Source organism: Oenanthe melanoleuca, chromosome 7 (genome assembly GCF_029582105.1).
Source record: "Oenanthe melanoleuca isolate GR-GAL-2019-014 chromosome 7, OMel1.0, whole genome shotgun sequence".
Taxonomy (NCBI): Eukaryota; Metazoa; Chordata; class Aves; order Passeriformes; family Muscicapidae; genus Oenanthe; species Oenanthe melanoleuca.
This window is the reverse complement of record NC_079341.1, coordinates 20603322-20626382: the sequence shown is the minus strand read 5'-3', so window position 1 is coordinate 20626382 and position 23061 is coordinate 20603322. Positions and strand designations below refer to the sequence as shown.

Genomic DNA, 23061 nt, shown 5'->3' with positions numbered 1-23061 from the left:
TATTTGTCCATGATAAGTGTCTGAAAGAAAAGAAGCAGGAGTCTCCCTTGCAAGGCCTACAGGCCAGCCAACAAGCCAAAACTCTGCTGGAAGGGCAAAATTTCACTACCTTTCACTGCACTGGAAACCATTTATGAAACTAATTATGTGCTGCATGAATACTAAGCTTATGAAATGAAAATACATTGAGAAGCATGGCAGGTGCCATGACCAAAGGTAAGAAATTCAAACTCAAAGTTATCTGTTTATATCAATAACTATCATATTCACTTCCTGTGCAACGCCTGAACCTTTGGGATGAAATAAAAACTATGTGACTGCAATTACAAGGATTTTTATCAGAGCAGACTTTGATTTAACATAGTCATAGTCATGTGAGCTGCTCCTCCCCAAAGCAATTTTGCCACTCTGCATTTTATACTCAATCACCTGCATGGGCCAAGAGGCATCCCCAGCTGACTGTCGTGTCCTGTTCATAAAAGCCATATAATTAAACTAGTGATTAATTGCTGTAACTGATAAACTACTACTTTATGAGTCCACCACCTGTACACTCTCAGCTATCAGAAAACATCTGCTTAGCACCCTTCAGTAAAAAATTCAAAAGAACTCTGCAGTTCCCAAACTACAATGGTCACAGATGTTCCAATGTTACTGCTGGCCTGAACTCAAGTTTTTGAACTGTGACCACTCCACCTCAATCCTTATTTTACTCAGACTCACTGAACTACCTGCGTGTGTTCTCTGTGCCTTAACTTGAACCAACAGCAAAAAGTCTGACACACTCTTTTACAGCCAAAGGACACAAGCCAAGGCTGACAGCATAGTGGTATTTGTATATCATAGAACAGAAATGCCTCTTTGAAGTAAAATGAATTTACTATGTAACTGAATGACTGATCTTGAATTGCAGCCACTTCTAGAGCAAAAGAACTCCTATGCTACAATTCACCAAAGAAGAAAACCCACTTTATTTACAGTAAGACAGAACTGGCATCAAGATAGACAAGTACTAACTCTTCAGCAGAGTTCAGGCCTGCATACTGAATTCTTTCACTAGGTGTTATGCCTGCACACATCCATCTGATAAGTTATCAAGACCCTTTCTCTTGCTCTTCCCCACTTGTGAAATTCAGAGTATTTTTTGTCACCTCAAAAATCTGCTTTTTTGAGAGAAGTGGCAAAAAGCTGCCCAAAAATAAGAGAAAATAGATTCAGCATCCACTGATGGAAGTTTCAGCCTAGAAGGCATGTAACTCAGATATATGGACTTTGAAAATCCAGTTCTGAATGACTGTGATATTAATATTAATAGAGCTGAACTGCAGAACAGTTTAATGTAAATTCTGCCTCCTGAACACCAGTGACACAAGCTCCGCCTCTTTAGCTGACACAACAAAACCCGCAGAACTTTGTGCGCACTTGAGCAATTTCGGAACGCACTGGCAAGATCCACTTACACATCCTCACTGTTCGGGGGGCACTCCTCGGACGTGGGTGCGGTCCCGAACACCCTCCCTTGGAGTTCGCCCTGCTGCCTAAACACACCCCGGTGCTGAGCTGTAGGAACACAGACCAGAGCCCTCCGTCCCAGCAGCTGAAAGCAATGCACTGCCCCATCGGGATTTAATGCTGTTTCACATTAACACCCAGAGCGACGCGGGCAACCTGCAAAGTGCAAACTGGTCAGAGTCCAAGAACACATCCCGAACCTTTCTGTACTCTTCTGACCTCTGTAACTGTGCCGTTTGTACAATTTCACTCCACGGTGTTAACAAAAGTTGTGCAAGGAAACCAAATGAGCGGGAATAGAATCTTTTCAATACACCCTAGAAAAATGAGTAATCGGCATTTTATTGCTGGTTCGAGAGCCTTTGGCGACAGAGATTATTCTGTTCCATAAGGACAGAAAACGGTGAAAAAGACAATGCTTCTAACAATTACCAGCGCATAGAAGAAAATGAAGGAAGTTTTAAATGGTCCCCACGCTCTCTGGGAGCCGGCCGCAGCTCCCAGGCTCCGGGAGCCAGCAGCTCCAGCTCCGCGCTCCCCGTCCCCTCAAACTTCCCGCACAACTTTCCCTCGCCCTCCCCTCCCCTCGCACTCACTGCGGGTGAGCAGCACCAGGGGCACGGTGATGACCACGACGAGCACGGCGACGCCCAGGATGCCGAGCAGCCACTTGAGGAAGGTCTGCAAGAGAAGCGCGGTGAGGGGCGGCGGGGCCGGGCCGGGCCGGGCCGCCCCCCTTCCCCGTCCCCTCACGCACGGGCATGGCGGAGCGGAGCCGCTGCGGGCTCGGCGGGGGCGGCTGCCGGCAGCGGAGCGCGATCGCGGCTTCCTGCTGGCTCAGCCCGCTGACACAGCCGTGCGCGGCGGAGGAGGGACCTGGGACACCGCGGGGCTTCTGTGGGACATCACGTAGCGGCCCGCCGCGGAAATGCCTCCCGGCGCTGCGCGAAAGGCTCCCCGGGCCGCGACAGCGCCGGCCTGCCTCGTGAATTTCTGCTCTTTGAACTCCTGACTGTCAACTAACGAAAATAAAAAAAAGATAAAATTGCAGGAAGGGCTCATATTTATATTTTTTGGCACTGGAGATAGATGTGTAAGGCTGACAAGTGAATTTTTTCATTAAAACCAGACAAAGAAAGAATAGGACAAAAGTTTAAAATTTAGTGCTGAAGATGGCCCTTGTTTATTACTTAAAACGATCTTCCAAGGAGAGTTTTGAGTATGTGCTGAGGAAGTAGGAAAAATTGTTGGAAAGGACAGAATAACCTGTAAATCAAAACTACAAAGCTTTTGTTTGCTTAAAAAGCTGAGTGTTACCAGTTATTAAAAACCTGAGTTTCTAAATAATTTGAAGAGCCTCGAAAAAGTAATTATAAGTGGTGCTTTTGGTTTTATCCATATCCATATCCATATCCATATCCATATCCATATCCATATCCATATCCATATCCATATCCATGCCCATAGATTTCCCCCCTCTAATTGCAGAACACTAGTAGTTACCAGAGACAGATGCAGGTATTTTACAAGTTGAGAAATGTAACAGAAGAAGTGTATGATCTGCTGAAGCAAGATCTCAAGTCAAGGGAAATAGCAAATGTTCTTAGTCTTGCCTTCAAAGTACTTGTCAAAGCTTTCAGAAAGGTTATGCTGCTTGCTCCTTCATTCTACTTCTGCAAGTGGGGCACAGCATTTAATATGTTACTGGTGTTTCTTGTGTCTGAAAGTGGGATACTAGCTTTTTGTGATAAAAAATCTCCTTTAGTATAACCAAAATGTTTACAAACACTAAGCATGGGAGCTAACAGGCTTCATCTAGATACAAACATGTTCTTGCTCTTTGTTGTATACCATTCTCCTTGTTGGTAGTAACAAATTTACGCTGTGCTGGCTGTATCAGATTACTTTAGGAATGTCATTAACGTGCCCTGACAGTGGTTCCAGGTAGCACAGTGTATATTTACCATGGAGCATCCAACCTGTTGCAATTTCACAGCTTGATAATCACTAATCTCTGAGTACAGATAAGGCCATTTCTGTAAAGTAAAATCACAGTGAAGTGACAGTGTCTTACATTACTTTTCAAAGTAGCATCTCATTGTATGCTGTAAGATGCATGCCCAATGTTTCAGAATGTCTTACAGCTCCACCTAAATATCAGTCTGGTATACTGTACATCTGTTTGTCTTATCAACAACCAAAAAGACAAACAAAGCAACACCACCCCTCACCCCAGGGTGAATTTCCCTTTTCCTAGAGAGTAGGAATCACAACATATATATAATTCAGCCAATCTCTGGGGTTTTTTCCCCTAAACATTTAAGCAGTGATCATCACAGCGTCTCAAAATACAGCACTGTCAAATTATGTTCAGTCTTATGAAAAAACCTACCTGAAGGTTTTGTAGCTTTTCATAGCCAAGCTTCAGTTTAGTAATATTTTGAGAGATTCTCTGCCATGTTTTGAAGTTTCTCAGAGGTGAATTCTAAGGAGAAAAAAGGAGTAGTGCTGTCAATATATATGGCTGGCTACTGTGGGCTTCTGTGGGAACACAATTTTAAGTGCCTTTGGAAAACTGAGTTCCTATGTCTAAATCAAACTTTCAGTGACCTACAGTGCCTCTGACTCTGGTCATGCCAGAAAGACTTACAGGATCCTAATCTGTGGGCAGAATGACCTGAGTGATCCAGTAAGAATCAGTAAAGCAGAATATGTTTTCCATTTAGTTGTAATAGTTCCTAACAGTGATTCTCTATAACTTGAAAAAAATCTAAAGTTCCTCCTGAATGATCAAAACACCCACAATCCCAAAAAGTATTGTAATGGTTGGGCTTCTGGTTCTTGGTCAGATTGTGTTTTATGATAGCCTGAGACTCAAAAAATTCCTCCAGCTAAATATTTGAAGTTACTATATACTGTGCTGTTATTGTATAATCAGATATGTATTAGCATCATGCCAAGAAATTAAACAAATGACTCTTCAGCAGTGGCTGTTACATGATGAAATTTGAGAAGCTCTAGATTCTTATTGTATGTTCAACATAGTTGTATTCATAAAGAAGTTGCATGATTGCAGAGAGCTACTTACTAGAAAAGAATGAAAATACAGCTTTCAGCCTGAGGTTGAGTTTCCCAGGGGACCTGCCAGATTCAATGTCTTCCTCAGACTGCTAGCCTCAGTAAAACTCAAGACTTTGTTAGACATCTGTTTATATATTTGAACCTTTCCTCCAGAAATATTTGGAAGAGTCAAACTGCAGAAACGGAAAACTTAAGCACTCTGCAGAATTACAAAAAAAAAAATTGTGACTAAAATGTGTGTGGTTTACTTTACAGGTGCAATGATATATTCCAGATTTCTCAATGTGTTGCTGTGGGAGACAAAATATGGGCTGGATAAAGTTTTGTATGGATTCAGTGGCTCCACTGAACAGTGGAGTTTCATTTTTTCTTTGCATTTAAAGTTGAAATGGCATGACAGATTTGTAACACATCTTTGCATTGGTTCTGTTTGAGAGGATTGTGAAGAGAGTGTTAACTGTAAACCAAGAAAGAAAAATCCCTATTTTATGTGATTACATCACTGGGACAACAATTTCAATGTGGTTAGTAGCAGCTGTCACTTTGTTCTTTCAAGTTTCTCTGTTTTTCTTAAAAAAATTGTTTTCATGGGAACTACAGATTCTTACATGTCCTCTGAGCACAGTTGAATGGTTAGAGTATCTCAGGTTTCTTTTTTTATTTATTTTTTTAAAATTAATTCCAAGTAGTTGTCTTGTTTTACTGGAATATGCTTATCTTTCCAGATACTTAATAAATAGTATGAAAGGGGAAATATGCTGCACACTCAGCAAATAAAATACAATGGGAACTCTTTTAAATGTAAGGCCACCTGGAAGTTCAAAGCAGCACATGAGGACTCCAGCTACTGTGTAGGAGATTGTGACTTACTGCTCCCTGTATTTATAATATTCACTGAATTTCATGGAGCATGTGTGAGAATGATCCAGGGCATACCTTATTACCTTATTACTGCTGCCATATGGAGTTGCTCTGTGATTTCAGGATATGTAAATCCTAGTTCTGTTGAGCTGAAACATGTTTGATATTTCTGATTACAAGATCAGCTTCATCTCACTTGTGCAGAAAGGGTTACTTTTGATTCATGGTCTAGATGGGGATTTAGAAAATTAGAGGTTAAGTGTTTTTGTTGTGTTCCAGACAAGCTGCATAAACTTGAGGAAATCATTTATATCCCTCTGTTCCTAAAGCATATAATTTGTAAAAGTGTGTAAAGCCCAGTATTTTCATAGCTGACAAAGCCATCACCAGGAGGGGCTCAAAATCCCCAGTGACAGACACCACAGGAAAATGGGTTTGTAACTGAGGAATGCTGTCCTTCAGAACACTAAAATATCCTGGACAAAGTTAAACAAAACATTTCAAAGCAATTGTTCAGTCTGTGGAAACAGAAGAATTACTTTGTTCCATTTTATCCTGAACCATATAGATCCAATTGTGTATAACTGAATCTTTTCCAGTTCTACTTGGACCCAAACCACTGTGTACAAATGGGATTAAATAAAAAAAAAATATATTATGTATACATAGTCTCCACCTTTTTTTTTTTTTTTTTTTTTTTTTTGTTATCTCCAGTGGTGTTTAGGATTCTATGATTTTTTCTTTTTAGTGCAAGATTCTATTGAGCTTAAATTGTTTAAAGCTGGGATGTTAGAACAGCTTTCTGTTGCTGTCAAGAAGCTGATCAAGATGCCAAATCTGGTATGATCTGTTATGATCTGAAATTACAGAATATTCATTCCTTTAGCGCTTTAGAAGAATGATCTAATATTTTCCCAGAATTTTAGATTATAAGTGAAGTTTCAGATGCTTTTAAAAAAACTTATTCCCATAAAAAATTTATTCCTAGCAAAGATTATAGGTACTAATTCTGATTCACCAATAGTCCTATTCCATATCAGCTTCTGCTAGATACTTGTTAAACCCATTGGATTTTTCTTAAACCACTTGCCCTTTAGGACATTTTAATATAGGTGTATTGCTGGTGTATTGCTAAAATAGCAAGGGGAGAAAAGGGGCTTTGGGTAGTCATTGGAAGTAGGAGTAGCAGCACAAAAAAGTGATTCTCAGAGGAAGAAGGAAGGAAAGAATATAACACAGATTAGAAGGCATTGGTTTGATTTGGCAATTTTATAAAATTTGAAGTAGTTCTGGGGCAGTTTCCACACTTATGGAGTATATTGCACTTAACATTTTTCAAAGCTGCCCTCCTGTTCTGAGCCAAAGTTTATGCTAATGAAGGAAAATTTTCTCTTCTGTCATGTTTCCTTCTCTAGCTTCATCTTACATGATTTATTTTTCACCTAAAGATAGTTCAAAGTTCTCACAGCTCTTTTCTGGGAATCACTGTGGAGAAAACATGACAAAACAATCTGAATTTGTTTTATCATTCCAAACAAACCACTTCTAAGATCTCAGTGACACTAAAATATTAGAATAAAATGAAATGGACTTAAAAGAGGAACACGGCATATACACATGAGAAGTCAACAGAAAAGAAGCTTGAAAAAAATTTATTTAAGGCTATCATTTAATATCCTTAAAGCTTAGCCTTTTTATAACAAAGGTTTTAAGAGGGATATTCACTTCTCAGGCATTTGTAACTGCCAGCCCCTTATGAATAATACATATAATTGGTGATTGAATAGTTTGTGTGTAGAAGTAAATTTTTTAGAAAAATAATTCTATCCTTAAATATAAATGGAGTTACTTTAGTCCTACTTTCACTGTCTTAAAGCTGTTAAGAAAACCATCCCTTAGACAACAGGTTTTCCATATATAAACCTTTGGCAACACTAAACTATAGTACAATTATTTCCTGGCATGCAAGGTGACATAGCTTTGTTACACCAAATATAAATGACAGAATACAGATTTCAGAATCTCTTAATAACTGGCAGTTGATAAAATGAAGATCTTCATTTATCCCATTTTATTCTGCATTTTTACTGGTATTCTTCCAAAAGGTCTCTGGAGGGGAAAAAAAAAAGAAAAAAAATCAGCAGCAATTAGGAAATATTCTAAGTCTCCCAAGATTTATGAAATATGTGTGGAACATATTTTTTCTGTTTAAGAGTGAGCAGATGTTAGTTCCACAGACCTCTCAATGCCTCTCTCTAATAACAGATTGATAACAATTATTCCTAAAGGAAAAGCATTTTAGTAGTTTCTAATAGATTATTTTCCTAAATTGTTTATTTCAATGCTGAACTACAAACATAAAAATAGTAACATGGTCATAAAAAATGTATTTTAACTAAACCTTCTAAATTTTTTGAGACAGTATTTGTTTCAGATTTCCAAAATCAACTAGTCTTTTTGGGTGCTTTAATAATGCAAAGGGGATATCCAACATTTTAAAAAATCTGGGCACTCACATGTGTCTTGAGTTGGCATTTAATTATTTTTTACAAGCTTTGTTAATTTTAACAAATAATTCCCAAATATTAACCTGTTTGTAGTGCTCATTTAGAAATAAATGAGCATACAGGCATACTAAAGCAGGGTTCCTGAACAGTCACCTGTCAGGAACTCAGATTACAGCACTACATATTAAGGCTGTGTTTTATATCACAGGCTTTAAGTAATAATTAATTTGGTGTCATTTTACCAATAAATATTTCTGATTTTACATTATGCATGCAAAGAAAAGTTTTATTTTTCAGCAGTTTAGTATTACTTTACTTATGGCAACATTCAGTGGCAAAACTACTTTCAAGTTAAATAGGAAATTATTAGAGAGGTTCACCATTGATTCAAGTAAGATTTGGAATGAGTTCCATTTATCTTATCTTTCTTCATCTCTCTGTAACAATGTTTGCAACATACTACAGATATATCAATAGCTAGGAGAAAAATTAGTAGTATTTCCCCAGGTGTGAGACATACATTTTAAACATCAGTATATTAAGAACAGTATAAAATTCAGGCACCTTTGGGTAACTTTTGTGTTAATTAGCCATTTTAGGAACTCTTTGGCTGCCATGTCATCAAGGACTTTGTTGATATCACTCGTGAAAGTGCCATCTGCATGTCTTCGACCCATTTCTTCAGCCACAAGAGCTTTTTCTGGGAAACTTCAAAGGTAAGAAATTATCAACAATGTGCACATCAAAACAAACAAACCATTTAAAAGGGCCTTACTACAGGGTTCTAACACTGTGCATTCCCTGTGATTTTAAGGAGTTAAGGGTTGAGCCTGACTTTGTGGCTCAGTATAGCATGATGCATGTCAGAGCATCTTTTGAGGCATTCTTTTCAAAACAGACAGCTGTTCCTTCCAGTGAGCCTAAACTCCTCTCTAGCAGTTTTGAAAAAGCCATATATGCAAGAATGTATCTCAGTCTGCAATGTCTATGCCACGTAGATCAGCCATCAGTACATTTAGTAAGAATTATTGTTTAAGAAATGCCACTACTAAAACATTGCAGTCGAATTTTCATTCTTTTTTCTGTTTTATTTGGACGTAAGGCCTATTTATTTACTTAAAATCATATTTCATAAGAATTCTTAATAAGAATTACTAAGGGCAGCAGGGTGGTTGAAATAGCTCACTTAAAGCACCTCTATAAAACCTATTGTGCTTGTTTGATGTAAAATCATAGAATGTTGCATTTTATACTTGGTATCCTTATTCGTATTCTATTCTCTTCTGACTGTTGCAAAACCAGTTTGTCAAAACCAGAGTTTGATTTAGAAAACTTTCCTCTCTTGTTTCATCCATCAAATAGAGGAAGATTTTGATGGTTTTCATTAAGGTGGGCTGATGCTGAAGCACCCTGGGCCCTGGATCCAGTGACAGGCAGACTGGTTCATTTCAAGGAAGGCTATACATAAGTTCAACCACAAATAGTACTTAATATTGGAAAGCAGAAGGGTTGTCTACAATTAATTGCCCATCAGTTTCTAAGTTCAGTTGAGGTTGTATTTATCTCAATTGGATACAGAAATACTCTATTTCTGCTGATGAAAATAAAACATGACAGAAAAACAAGTGGAAGTCTGAACATAACTAGGAAGGGAAAACAGCTTTTCCCTTCTCGATATAGCTGACCTTATTTATTTAACTCTGTTTTTTTCAGGAAATTGTCAATATTTACAAAAGTTCCTTTAACCTATTTAGTCTTCCTTAACTACAACACACAATCTTGTCTTACAGATTGTATTTTATTATTATTTATTATTATTATTATTATTATTATTATGTAATGCGAGAGACTTACATAATACTTTACAGCTGGTAGAATATTTAATCAGAGGATGAACTGAAATCCCTGCCCCAAAGAGCTTACAGTCTAAAGGCACAAATAAGTACAGAACAGTTAAAAGTTGGGGAGTGTCAGCTGCATGGGGTAGCTCCTAACCATGCAGAGCTGGAAATAGATGAGCAGAAGGTGCCTGCAGGAAACTGAAGGCAATGCCATTCTAGGTGTAAGACCATCATGATAAAAGATGTAAAGTCATGAAGGAGTACATGAAGTGGATAGGATAGGGAAATCTGCAATGAGTATGTGCAGAACAAGATAGAAATGACAGAAATCATAGGTAGATAAAACCATTAGTGAAGCACTGTGTCCAGGGAACCACAAACCATAGCAAAAGAATCAGAGGCATCTTAAAAAGGAAGGTAAGTTATAGCAAATGAAAGTTGTTATGGAAGCAGCAGCATGGGAAGAGGAAAAGAAGTTATTAGTTACTGCTGGGAATGATCATTAGCACACAGAATACCCCTGATGATATTGGTAAAAATTTAATCTTGGAAATATTGCAGAGGAAAAGATGGACTGTAAAAGCAAAAAAAGAGAAGGTAATTTAAGATTGCACTGACTTGAATAATCTCAAAGATAGTTAAGGAGACTGTAAGCAATGCTATGTGAAGGGGAAAGGTGATAGAGGAAGAAGGTCTGTTTAGTTTTAGATGTGTTGACCTTAAATAAAACTTGACCTTTTAAAGTGTAACAGCATTCTGAACAGGTTTTAATCTGTATTTGAACTTGATAATGCAAAGTGGTAGACACTATTCAACAGAATATCTTCTAATACAAAAGAAAGACATGAAATACAGCAAGAATGATCAAAACCACATCAAAGTTTCATCAGACATGATTTCTAACCCCAAACGCTAGGCAAAATTTAAAAATAGGAATGGATGGATTCTTACTCTCTTCTTCCTCGTCCATTCACTAACCAAGCAATGAACTCTTTGGCAGCTTGACCTTCCAAGTAAGAGGTGATGTCACTGGTGTAGGTGCCCTCTGCATGTCTCTCAAATTCAGCATGACGCTTGGAGATTGCATTGCTGGAAGAAGAGCAGTACCACTGTGTAAGAATTTAACCTTTTAACAATCTTTATTTATTTAGATTTCCCACTTGCCAAATTAGCATTTCTATAGAAGAGAGGGGTTCTTTTTGCACCTCAAATTGATCTTGACATATTTTTTCTTATTAGGATTCAGTTCTGAAGGTATTGCCTGTACTATGCAATACAGTTTTCTGCAGAGATTCCTGAGTTAGTTATGAAAAACTCACTTCAGGCGTGGAAAACAATTACAGCTGTATTGGAATGGTATTTTGCTAGACTAATTAAGTATGAGCTAGAAACTGTACTGTATTATACAGACATGCTTTTTGTTACTCTTTGTTAAATGTTCTCCTACCTTTACCTTCATTATTTCTGAACCAAACTATTCAGACTTAACTCCTTTTAAATTTACATTTTTATTTGGTTTATGAACACCTTTATAATCATAACTCTGACCAAGTCATAATCTTGAAAAAGCCTGATCAACTCAATCTTAATAAAGACTTTTTCTTCTCCCTCCCTACACCTCATTTTGGTTCTTTGTCTGATATAACACAAAATTATGTTACAGTGGCTCTTGGGAAGGCAAGCTGCACTGAGAAGTAGACATGTTATGAAATATTTTCCATTAATAAATTCCCTAGCATTTCTGTTTCAGAATTTGCTAATTTCTGCCCAAATCTAGCTCTTTCTATTATTTTTTCTTCTTGGGATGTCACCATTCCTCCTAATTTAGTACCATCTGCACTTTTCATCAGCATGCTAACTAGAGTTGTTTGGAACATTTTTAATGAAATGTTAATTTTTTTTTTTTTGAGATATGCCGTTTCAATGACACAGAAACATTATTAAAAATTTGTTTTTAATATTGACAGTGTGAATGTAAGGATCTTTGTGATCTGGGATATCATTTTTGGAGTTTCTGACAAGAGAAATAATTATCATAGGTATTTTAATCTGTTTTGCAAAAACACTTACTCAATTTCTTCTTTATGTATTTAAAATTTTCAATCTCTCTAACCCTTTCCCAAAAACATAGTCAAGAAACAGAATTCTGGCCTTCAGCAGGTCTCGTGTTCTCGTTTTTGTAATAAGTGGTTTATGTAACATGGGACTGGATGCTGAGGGCAGAACATTGCATCATGTTTAATCAGCTTTCTGCAAAGTTTCCTGGCCATCTTCCTTTCACTAATCTTCTCACTGGTTTTTTATTCTTCAACATAATGTGTTTCTTTTTGTTTTTTTTTTTTTTTTTTTCTTCAGCCTTTCTCTATACCTAGTTTTTCTTTTTGTGTTACTCTCTACTCTCCTTGATTACTTGAAATGTGCTTTCCTTAAACGAATTCTCATCCTGTTGCATTCCTGGAATCCACTGCATATAGCTATAGAACAGAGGTACAGGAATCAATAACACAGAGACACAGCCTATTTCCTTGTGAAAAGCAGGTGTATAATGTATTTGATTAATATTTCCTTGATTGTGGTAACATTGCAAAGAATACTAGTTGTTCTCTTTCTTGTTTAACTGAAAACAAACTCAAACAACAAGTTGTGATAAATAGAATACCTTGAGAGCTGGTCAGGGACTTTGTTATTTTCTTTGTCCTCCTGTGCTTGTTGCCTGTAGTGAAATTGCACAATCATTAGATCATTATTACAGCACATTAGTACAGTGCAAAGCCTTCATAAGCTTTTATTGGTTATTATTTAAATATTATGGTAAATCCTCATTACTGATAGATGAATATTATATTATTTCAGACATATGAATTTAAATTAGTACAATGCGTAGAAATTGCTACTTTATACTTTAAAGACTTCTACAGAGATATAAAAGCATTAATACAATAGATTTTTGGATTATTTTTTGACAGATTTTCTTTAGAACACAAGACTGACACACTTGTTAGTCTTGCTCTCAGCTTGCTAGCTTGAGTTTAATCAAAGTATATTTTAAAAAAAACATGCTAACTTATAGTGATGATACTGGATTATTAAACAAAACTTATACTTCAGCTGCCTTTTCACAAATGAAACATCAGGATTAGAATATTCATAGATAGGAAAGTTTTGTTAATGCCTAATGGCCCATAATTGTACATTATATTTATGTATCTTATTTATATTGAACTTGATTCACAGAGAAAATCTGCACCAAAGAGGCTGAGACAGTCTTTAGGTGGCATATCAGATACTTCACTTTGATTTAGCCAAATCATTATGATTGATTTTGCCTGTTTCTCATTTATAATAATATTTTAATATTCTAATAATGTCTGGACTTGATGATTTCAGAAGTCCTTTCCAAACTAAATGATTCTATGATTGTATATATAAATTTTCCTCAAGTTATTTACTTATTTGAGGTTTATCCATGGTCTGGGTTTGGAAGCTGATACCAAGGAACTGAATTATCATGATTTTTGGCTGGTTTTGTGTGTGGAGATCAGTATCAGTGTGACCAAAATGCTTACCCATTTCTTTTAGTGCTCATTAACCATTGCACAAAGTCCTGAGCTCTTCTGGTGTCCAGGTACTTGGTGTAATCACTGGTGAATGTGCCTTGTGAGTGACGTTTCACTTCATTCAGCTGTCTAGATTCCTCTATTGGTTCAGAATGGGAAGCTTTGAATGATCTGTGAAAAGTTTAGACCTTGTTAATCAGCAATGGTTGCAGTGCAGTGGACGAGTGCATTCATTTTTCTTTTAACAATACTATTTTTTATTCCCATGAAGTGAAAGCAAGTAGTATATTGATCAGTAGCTGTGTGATAAAAGGAATCTGTGTAGGAGATTGAGCACTGCACAATTACACAGTCTTCCTGGATAAATAAGGTAGCTGTTGTTTTAATACCCCAAATTTCTGTGCTAAGCAATGCAGTATTAAAAACCCTGTCAATTTCAATGGTAGATCAAGTAAAACTATCTTTATATCATAGTATGTTTGACTTCAAAGTGTAAGAAAATAAAGTTCAGGCCAAGTATTTGTAAAAGGTTGGTCTAAGGAATTTACCTTGATTTCTCCTCTGTATCCTGAAGAGGATTTTGCCAGCTGCCTTGAACTATCATTAAAAGGAGACCAGCAACAAAATAAATGCTTTTCATTTTCATTGCCTGTCAAAACAGAAATAAAGCAACAATGAAAAATGTTATAATGTTTACATATGTCTGAATCAATTACATTGAAAAGAGACATTCTTAGTGCTGATCTAAGCTTAAAGATAAAGAGCCTTCCAGATGGGTTTCATGTCCAGTGGATGACATTTTAGGGCTGTGGGCAGGCATTCAACAGATGCAGTCTCTGTCTTTAGGCTCTAGTCTGTATTCAAGTATGCAAGAGAGAGAGCTAGATCTGTAATACTGTTCTATTGCAAAACTGGGGGTAGTGATGTGGCTGTGACTCTTTTTCCTTGATCATTCACTAGAGAAAGAACAAAGCAAATCTTTGTCAAGAATACTGTCACATCAGCAGCTCCTGATCCTTTCTTTCTCACAGAAGTTGCAATGAGTTCACATCAGCAAAATGTCATAATTTCATCATGTATTTGGGCTGATACTTGTGTATTTGAAAAAGCCCTTCTGCCATCCATGGCATTTTCCTATGGAGGTTTATGATACAGTCTGAAAAAAAAGGGAGATAGGACACTTGATTGCCTTGAAATAAAGTGGTAGCAAAGTAAGTCCCAGTCACAAAACACCTTCCCCATTAAATGTAATCTCTACCCTACTCTGTGGCTCCACTGCAGCAGTTACTGAAGCTCAATCATTTATAAAATAAGGCAGTCTGAGTGAAAATATATAACTTCTCTATTGTAATGCCTTATCACACTAGGCTGAATTTAAATATACTAGAACATTATGAGGGAATGATGTGTAGTGAAGGTGCAGATTACTCCATTTTGAGATTGAGAGTTGACTCTGCACTAAGCAATGCAAATGAGGGGGCCATATGAACACCCCTGAAAAGGTAATCTCCTGCATCAAAAATCTTACTGCTGTAGGATTTCTACTTTGCCCCAGTAGTCTGCCCCTTCATAGCAGATTTTTTTTTGAAATGTGTTTCTTCCATCTGTTTTAAAATAACTTATAGTTGGAGATGCAAAGCTTGCCTGTTGGCAAGCATCTTACCAATGGTTAGGAAGTATCTGTTGGACCTGTACTTTGTGAGGCCTGATTTTTAAGAGAATCTTGCTGAATAACATGAATATTTTACTAGAATACCTCAGTATCAAAATACTTGAGACAATCAAAATCTTAATCAAATATTGATCAAACTCAGGAAAATAAATGTGTAACTATAATATTTTCTGATGGATTTCACTAGTAAGCAATGGAGTCAGTTTCCCTCTCTCCACCAGAAGCCACTGCCAGTATTACTCATTTTTTCATCAGTGCCTGAAGACTCATTTCTGCCTTGTGCAATGTCCTGGCATAAGAGTTGACCCCTTTACTTAAACATACCCTGCTATAGTACCAACATATACTACAGTAGTCATGTAGTCAGTCTTATTAAAACCCTAACTGTAGGACTGAACTCTGTTTTCACTGTTTCATTTGGAGCTGTAATTTGGTGGTGCAACACTGACATCCAATGTTTTTCTCAAGGAATGCATTATTTCACATTTCATAGGCTTCCAGCAATGGAACAAAAGCTCTGCCTGTTCTTTGGGAAATGACTCTGTTGTGCTTGTTTCAAAATGGTTTCATGTGCCCCTCTGGCAGCTGATACAGCTGTAAATGAGTTAACCTGGACTTGGACACCAGATAAAGTCTGGCTATTACAGCATACATAAGTAAGTCTGTCCTCCTTAATAGTCCTATCTTACAGCCCTCTGTAGCTTTATTAAACTGTGATTAGCCATAAGCCCAAGTCACTGAGATGGAATGAAATATCCAACACCAAAAGCTTTTCTTTTATATAAAAGTTATTAAAAAATAATTCAAAGTCACTGTAGCCAATAAAGAGATATTCAGTGATTACAGTTTATCTTGGCTCTAACTCTAATGTCTCAAGCCTATAGAACCTTCAGATGTGACTAGTCCAACTGGCTACTTTATTCCTTAAGTATTAAGATTAAAGTTAAATGCATTTTCAGCTGCTTTCTTAATTTTTCAGAATCAAAATTAGGAGATCATTAAAAAAAATATGTATAAATGCAGTTTTTGAAATTTATAATATTTTTGAGAATCCTCGTTAATAAAGTAAGATTTTCCAAAAACTATTAACCTTCTGTTAAATATGTTGGTTAAAAAAAAATTAGCATCAGTTTTGTTTTTTCAATATTTAGTACTTGCTATTGGTAAGTCAAACCAGCAACAGCAGTTCTTGACAAGTTAAACAGAATACAGTTTTAAAAGAAGAAATTATAATTTTATTCTTGGTAATATAGATATGTCGTATAGAGAAAAAGAGATTATCAGAAAAATGGTATTTTCTTAGTTTATGCTGGCTAATCAATTAATTTCTCAATCAGAGGAAAGGTTTTATTTGCTGTAAGTTATTTAGATTATCAGTAGATGCTACTAAAACCCACGGAAACCTATTGTCAAGGTGCAAGAAAATGCAAGCTGATCTTATACAGAAAGGTTTTATTCCTATGCATATTAGACTAATGACAATATTTTCATTTATTTCTGATTGAAAATGAAAAATTTAAGACATGTCAGTTTGAACCACCAGAAATATATAACAAATACACCTCTCAAATCTTGATCAGATATTTAATTGAATATTGTTTCCTTGACCAACCTGATTTTTCTAGTTTTCTAAGATATTTTTTGTATCTATGTGTAATTTTGACTAGCTTAATTTCTTTGAGTTTTCAAAAAAATCTTTCAATCGTCACATTTGTATATATTTCCAGTTTAAAAACAAAAATTATGAAGTTACTTTAAAAAGAAAAGTAGTAAAAAAAGAAAGAGTTTCATATGAACATGCATGAATGAATAAAATAGTTTGCTATTGACATGAAACTGCCTTCAAATAGCAATAATTTCTAGAAATAAATTACTTTTTCAGGTAGATGTATTTTACATTTAATTTACCTACCATGCTATAATGCCTTGTGGAAAGTTCTGTAAAATCCAACAGTTCTAGTCTAAGAAATTCCATAGTAGGATGGAAGACTATATTAAATTTTATACAATAATCACAATAACTTTTGAAACACTTTAATTTTGCTTCTAGGCGATAAAATTTCCTTTTCTGATCTTACAGTGATATGAAAATAATAGTTGCTTGAGACAAACTAATCTAAAATTGGGGCAGTGGAGTGACAGTCTCTAGGGTGATAGAGTGACAGTCTGTCTTGGACAGTTTTAAATCAGTGTCTATATAAACCCACTGAATTTGTTTCCATGCTTCTAACTTAATCATCATTGATTCATATTTAGGCAGTATCTATAAGGAGTGAATAATTTTAAACTCACATTAATTAAATATCTCTACAGAAGATACTAAAGGTGATAAAAATATAAAAATCAGTAATTGTGTATCTCATTTAAATTCTTACTACAATGCTTGTCTTTCATATTCTCATGGTTAATCTTCCTTCTCACAATTAATTCTGCAACACAAACTGTTGATTTCCCTTTTTCAGATCGTTTTCTGTTGAAGTAATCAATACATCAAAATATTTAAATTATTATATCATTAACTCCAAATATCAGTGAGTAAAACCTCAGGAGAAAACACCAGTTTGCTGAAAGATCTGCACTTCTATTGCAAACTTTGGGCAACACAATGCAGATAATGCATTCAGCTTTCTCAAATAAATAACTGGTAGCTCATATAAATCTTACCTTAATATACTTTGAAGTGATACGTGGCAGTTGCAGAAAGAGCTACTCTCTCTTCTGCAACAATGGCAAGCCTTGAGGATCCTGAGCTCTGCCTAGCTGCCTCTTTTGCACAGACTTATATATAAACTGTTCAGCTCTAGTAAGCATTACAGAAGTGCATCATTGCTGACAGTTTCCTTATTCAACTTTTAAAAAAAAGTCATCGTATTTGCTATTCATTTCATTTGATAATTTTACAAGCAATTTCACACATTCATTCTGCTTACTTTATGACATCAATGCTAACATGGATTTGCAAAAGGAGTGAGGTAGCAATGTCCAAAGTAGTAAATATCAAACAGAAGGGCATTAACATGACAAACAATGGGCAAAAGGTGCCTGGGACCAAGACAGCAATTTCTCCAATTTCTGATTTGCCACATTTAATATTTAGAATCCTGATTCTTTTGACATCAATAGCATTGTTTTCACTTATCAATTTTAAATCAGAATTTATTAATTTAATCCCTTGTTAAAAATAAGCACGACTTTCCCAAAGCCCTTGAATGATTCTTCAAGTAATATTGTGTCAATATAATTAATCTGAAGAGATGTGAAATACTGTAATGAGGGCTACCCACTATACAATGCCTAGCATTCACTATAAATTGAGTTTCACACAGTGGCCTATAGATTTATGCAAAATAAACCATTTTCTCACATTTCCATCCCCTAAAAGGAAAAAAAAAAATTAAACAAAATAGATTTGAGATTTGTATGCAACTATTGTTCAACGGAGACAATTTCATAGCTGTGGTGGGCCAGCATTGCCAGAGAAAGCCATGGTCATCTGTGTGGTGACAAGACAGAGACTGAGACAGGTAGGGGAGGTAGGTAGGAGGAAGGTTCTGGATTCACAGTAGACATCTCACTGAAGGGCAATGACAGTCTGTGCTCCACTCTGGAGTGCCTCTTGTCAGATTTGTATCACAAGGCACACACATATTACAGCAAACCTTATTTCCCCTGACACTGCTCCTCAAAGCCAGCAAAGAATGTGCTTCAGTGAGGCAATTTTCTGCTGACTGACTACAGCCATATTGGCATTGCCCATACAATACAACTGAGGTAGTGTATAAACTTAATAACCATATTAGAGTGGCAAACAAAATTTACTGGATCTTTCCTAGAGCTCTATCCTAAATACCTGGTTGTGGTACCGTGGTAGGAGTTCAGGAAAACATTAAGTCTCACTACACAGTCCACTTCATCAAATTTAATTTTTGTTAAGTGTAATTTTTCTGTGCTGTTGAATCAGTCTCTGAAATTCATGGTTTATTTTTTTTCCATTTCTAGTCCTCGGGGTGGGTGCCACAAGTGTCCTGCAGTACCGGGGCAATGCAGCAGATGGGGATCAAAGGGCCCTTTCCAGCGCTTCTGCACCAGGACACGCACACGCTCTGCATGGATTGCTGCAACCATCGCTCTGCACGCTGAGTTACAGACACTTTGGAAAAAGGCAGTACGGAATGTGAGACAATATCCTCTCCTCCAGGAAACAGACAGCTTTTCTCTTTTTATCTCAGTTGATTTTCTTGTGTCATATAAAGTTCCTTGTTTACAGTAGGATGATTCCAGAAAAAAAAATATGAGACAGAGCACCTCAGTGCACCTGGTTGGGCAGGTTGTCACAGAGCTGTATCATCTAGCAGGTCATCTAGCATCTAGAAGGTGACTGCTTATTTGTTTTTCAAGTGGTACACAGAAAATAAAATGTACAGGAAAGAAATGAACTGCCATCAAGAACCATGCAACCCTCCGTTGCTGTAACTGAGTCTATAGTATATATCTCATGAGCACAGCAAACAAGAGTTTCCAAACAAAAGCGGAAAATTATATCAAGTGTATGAGACATGTACATCTACTCAGGTTTGTTCCTCTCACATTTTAAAATACACTGGTTAGGAGGCACCTCTTGGCAATAATCAAGGGCAGCCTCACTGTCCTCTATATCACTGATCTCAAATGAGACAATACTTTTAGTCAGGCTAAGAGATAGAAGCTGAAAGTGGCCTGCCTTGGGAAATTTTCATTTTTCTCATGATTCAGTTGGAGTGGTTGGGTTCACTGTATCTGGAATTTATCAAAGTTTCCTGCACCATCATCTGATTAAAATTGCCAAGATTTGAACATTTTAATTAATTAGGAAGTTGCTGGCTTTTGACAGAAAAAGTAAAAAAATACTCATCATATGCTTTCAAAAAAGTGACCTCCCCAAATTCTTCTGTGTATTTCTTCATTACATATTTATTATTATTGTATTATTATCCATTACGTGTCTAAAGGGAGGAGGATGTATCTTGGGGTATGACTACAGGCCCACACCCTTTAGTTCCTCATATTATACAGAAAGCATTTTCTCCTGAGCTTGTCAGCTGTCAGTTCAGAGGCTGGGCTCTGCAGCCCCTTTTGTTTTGCTATCTTTGTTACATGATAATCACAAAGAGCATTCCCCTTAACCAATATAGGAGGAACATATGTGTAAACACATGCACAGATAAACCACTATGTTACATCCATAAACTTGTGCTTGTACATAACATACACAGTGTGTGCCTACGTACGTATGCAGCGCCACGGCCACCCTTTGGGGAGCAAGACTGGCTTTCTGAAATGCAGGCTTAGTTTGGGGCTTTAGGCCTTCCACAGCATGCAGCTCCATGCTCTCTGCCTGGGGTGATGAGTGGTTTGTACCTCAGGAGCCACAGCCATTGTAACTTTGCTGTAGCCCACACTGTCTACTCACATAAGTTGGAATCGCTCCACTGCAAGTCAATGGAGCTGCATCAATTTGCGCAAGCAGAAGAGCTGGCCAAATATGTACTAGTTATTTTACATTCTGAGAAGACAATGTTCATAATTGAAAGTAATACCAAATGCTCTTAGCAAATACTATGAATTATTCAGATTAAATATAGAGCCTTCAAATGACTCTATAAAATGTTCTAAACAGCTGTGCCTTGTAATTGGAACTGACTGGCAAACTGGGAAGTATTGAACTCAGTCTGAATTGGACTTGATATCTGAGTAAAATTAGTAAAGCACTAACCATATTCTAGAACCTGACTGGTTTTCTGCTAAATTTCTCTTCAGGCCTTTGCTTCCTTGCAACTGCAGTAATCCTATGTGAAACAAATCATGTAGGTCTGCATTTGAAGTATAAGGATTGCAGGTTCTTTCATGTGCACAGCTCGCACAGCACAAATAAGGTAGATGATGAAAACAGGTTTGGAGTGGAATCAGTGACTTTCTACTATTTATCTACACTTCAGCTCCTAGAAAATAGCAATTTTTATTTTTCAGCTTTAGTTTCAATTTGTAAAAGCTAGAAAATATTCATAGTGGAAACTGACTTGTAAACAACTGTGTTTATGCTATTCATCAAGGGCCTGTCTACCTAATTCAGAACAACTACATCCTATCTTCAGAGGCTTGGATACCTTGGTTATATGATAGGTATTTGAATACTCATGTTTCATTGTCTGAAATGGTAGGTTTGAGTATCTGAAGTGTGAGAGTGTTATTCAAAAGAGAAAAGAACAGGAAGTTCTCAGCATTTTCTGAAAACCAGGTCCTCTAAAACATTTGTAAGTGGGAAGCAAAACTACGAGGATGTTCATTCTTGTCGTAAGAGCTTAGCTTAATTCAAATTGTGTCCTAGTGCTTGCTCTTACACACCATATTCTATGTCTGCAGTATAGTTATATAAACTTTTTATTCACATACTTAGCTTTGCCTTGACACCCCAGGAAAAGCCCTTTCAACTTGAACTATTGAAGATCTGTTACAAAAGAACCTATCCTTCTTCTCTCTGCCGTAAGTGGAATGGGGCAAATAAGTCTCCAGTGAATGTTTGGGGTAATGCTTGTGACATGGATTGTGTTTGTAGACAAGGCAGAATGGAACACGTTCTTTTCCTAGAGAAGAAAAGGGCTTGGGAGAATCTCATCCCCGCATATAAATATCTGAAGAGATGATATCTTCCAAAGAAGACTGAGGCAGCCTCTTTTCAGCGGTGCCCAGTGACAGAACAAGAGGCAACAGGCACAAACTGAAACATAGAATGTTCTGTCTGAGCATATGGAAGCGCTTTTTTTACTATGAGGGTGACCAAGCACTGGCAGCGGTGGCCCAGGGAGGTTGTAGAGCTCCAGGTGGCTTTTAAGTATTCAAAAGCCATCTGGACAAAGTCCTGGGCCACAGGATGTAGGCAGCCCTGTGTGAACAGGGAAGTGGCATAAGAAGACCTCCAAAGTTCCCATCCAACCCCAACCATCCTGTGATTCTGTTATAGTACAAGGGCAGGTTTGCAGAATTTCTAGTGATTAACTGTGATATTACCTGTTATAAGCACAGGCCAGCAATCTGATGTTGATGTATTTTAAGAGGGTTCTTTTGACACTCAAATCCTAGGAAATTTTCTCCCAGGTCATCAAAACATATGGTTGTTCTATCATAAAGCTCTCAGGTTAGACATTATTTCAGCAATTCAGTGTTAAATGTCACACTCTGCTGGAGATATATTCCCATTCTTTGGCAAGAACACTATGTAAGGCAAAGAAATTTACAACATGAAAAACAATGAAGGAAAAATGGTGGCAGCAACTGCACTTATTTAGAATTATTATTTTTTTTTTTTTTTTTGTTATTCCCACAGCTGCTGCCTACAAGCCAAAGTAGATGTGTACTTCTTGGAAGATGTGCACTCTGCTTTAGGAAACAAATGGACCTCAGGGCAGATTAATAATGAAATAGCTAATGAACCCCTTGAGAAAGAGGTACCTTCTGTTATTTTATTTGACAGATTTTCCTGAAATGTCCCTTATTTCAAATACTTCCAAAAGGTTCATACAACAGACCTGTAGGCAGGGTGTGACCAACACATTGCATAATTTTATTACTTAGAGACAAAGGGCCAATCTATCTGCCCAAATTTTCAGAACTTAGAGGATTTCCAAAAGTATAAATAAAATAAAGGTGCAGAAATTGAAAGTGACTTTAATATATTGATATTTATGTGAGACTGATACCAGGCTTTTTTGGAAATTACTCTAGGTTCTCACTGACATATTAAGGTATCTTAAACCTTTAAGCATCTCATATAAGAGCTTCATTTTTTTCTCTTTTGCCACAACATTGCAATGATTTCCATGGAATTGTATCAATATAACAAATTGAGAGTTAAATCTCAGTATTTCAACTGAACTGTATTCTTTATTTGTAAGATAACTACATTCCTGAGACTACTGTTGTGTGCAGCAAATGCACATAGGACCATATAATCAACATCTAATTAGGCCCACTTCATGTTATATTTGCTTAATGTT

At 36.8% G+C, this 23061-nt stretch overlaps 2 protein-coding genes across 2 annotated transcripts in view; both read right to left on the bottom strand.

Moving 5' to 3' along the window:
- The window catches only part of DPP4 (dipeptidyl peptidase 4), a 39539-nt gene extending 37013 nt beyond the window's left edge, over positions 1-2526 (bottom strand). Inside the window, exons 1-2 of the mRNA XM_056495982.1 lie at positions 2270-2526; positions 2109-2193 (exon numbers count right to left, since the gene is read on the bottom strand). Of these exons, the coding sequence (XP_056351957.1) occupies positions 2109-2193; positions 2270-2275 (91 nt within the window). The 5' untranslated portion in view covers positions 2276-2526. The remainder of the gene's footprint in view (positions 1-2108; positions 2194-2269) is intronic.
- Positions 2527-7090: 4564 nt separating this feature from the next.
- On the bottom strand, positions 7091-17794 carry GCG (glucagon). The gene is made up of 7 exons (XM_056496803.1): positions 17696-17794; positions 13908-14008; positions 13369-13530; positions 12462-12515; positions 10754-10891; positions 8526-8669; positions 7091-7563 (listed from the first exon to the last, which is right to left on the bottom strand). The coding sequence occupies exons 2-7, from the start codon at positions 14003-14005 to the stop codon at positions 7539-7541; spliced, it is 621 nt and encodes a 206-aa protein (XP_056352778.1). The 5' UTR covers positions 14006-14008; positions 17696-17794; the 3' UTR covers positions 7091-7538.
- Between the last annotated feature and the right edge of the window lie 5267 nt (positions 17795-23061).

What these genes read in the sequence shown, in the direction of transcription:
- GCG (XM_056496803.1), bottom strand. Translation starts at nt 14,005, where the DNA reads ATGAAAATGAAAAGCATTTATTTTGTTGCTGGTCTCCTTTTAATGATA. An exon ending in ATGAGCACTAAAAGAAATGG is followed by an intron (nt 12,516 to 13,368) that starts GTAAGCATTTTG and finishes ATTTCACTACAG; the next exon opens with GCAACAAGCACAGGAGGACA. An exon ending in GTCCCTGACCAGCTCTCAAG is followed by an intron (nt 10,892 to 12,461) that starts GTATTCTATTTA and finishes CTCTTCTTCCAG; the next exon opens with CAATGCAATCTCCAAGCGTC.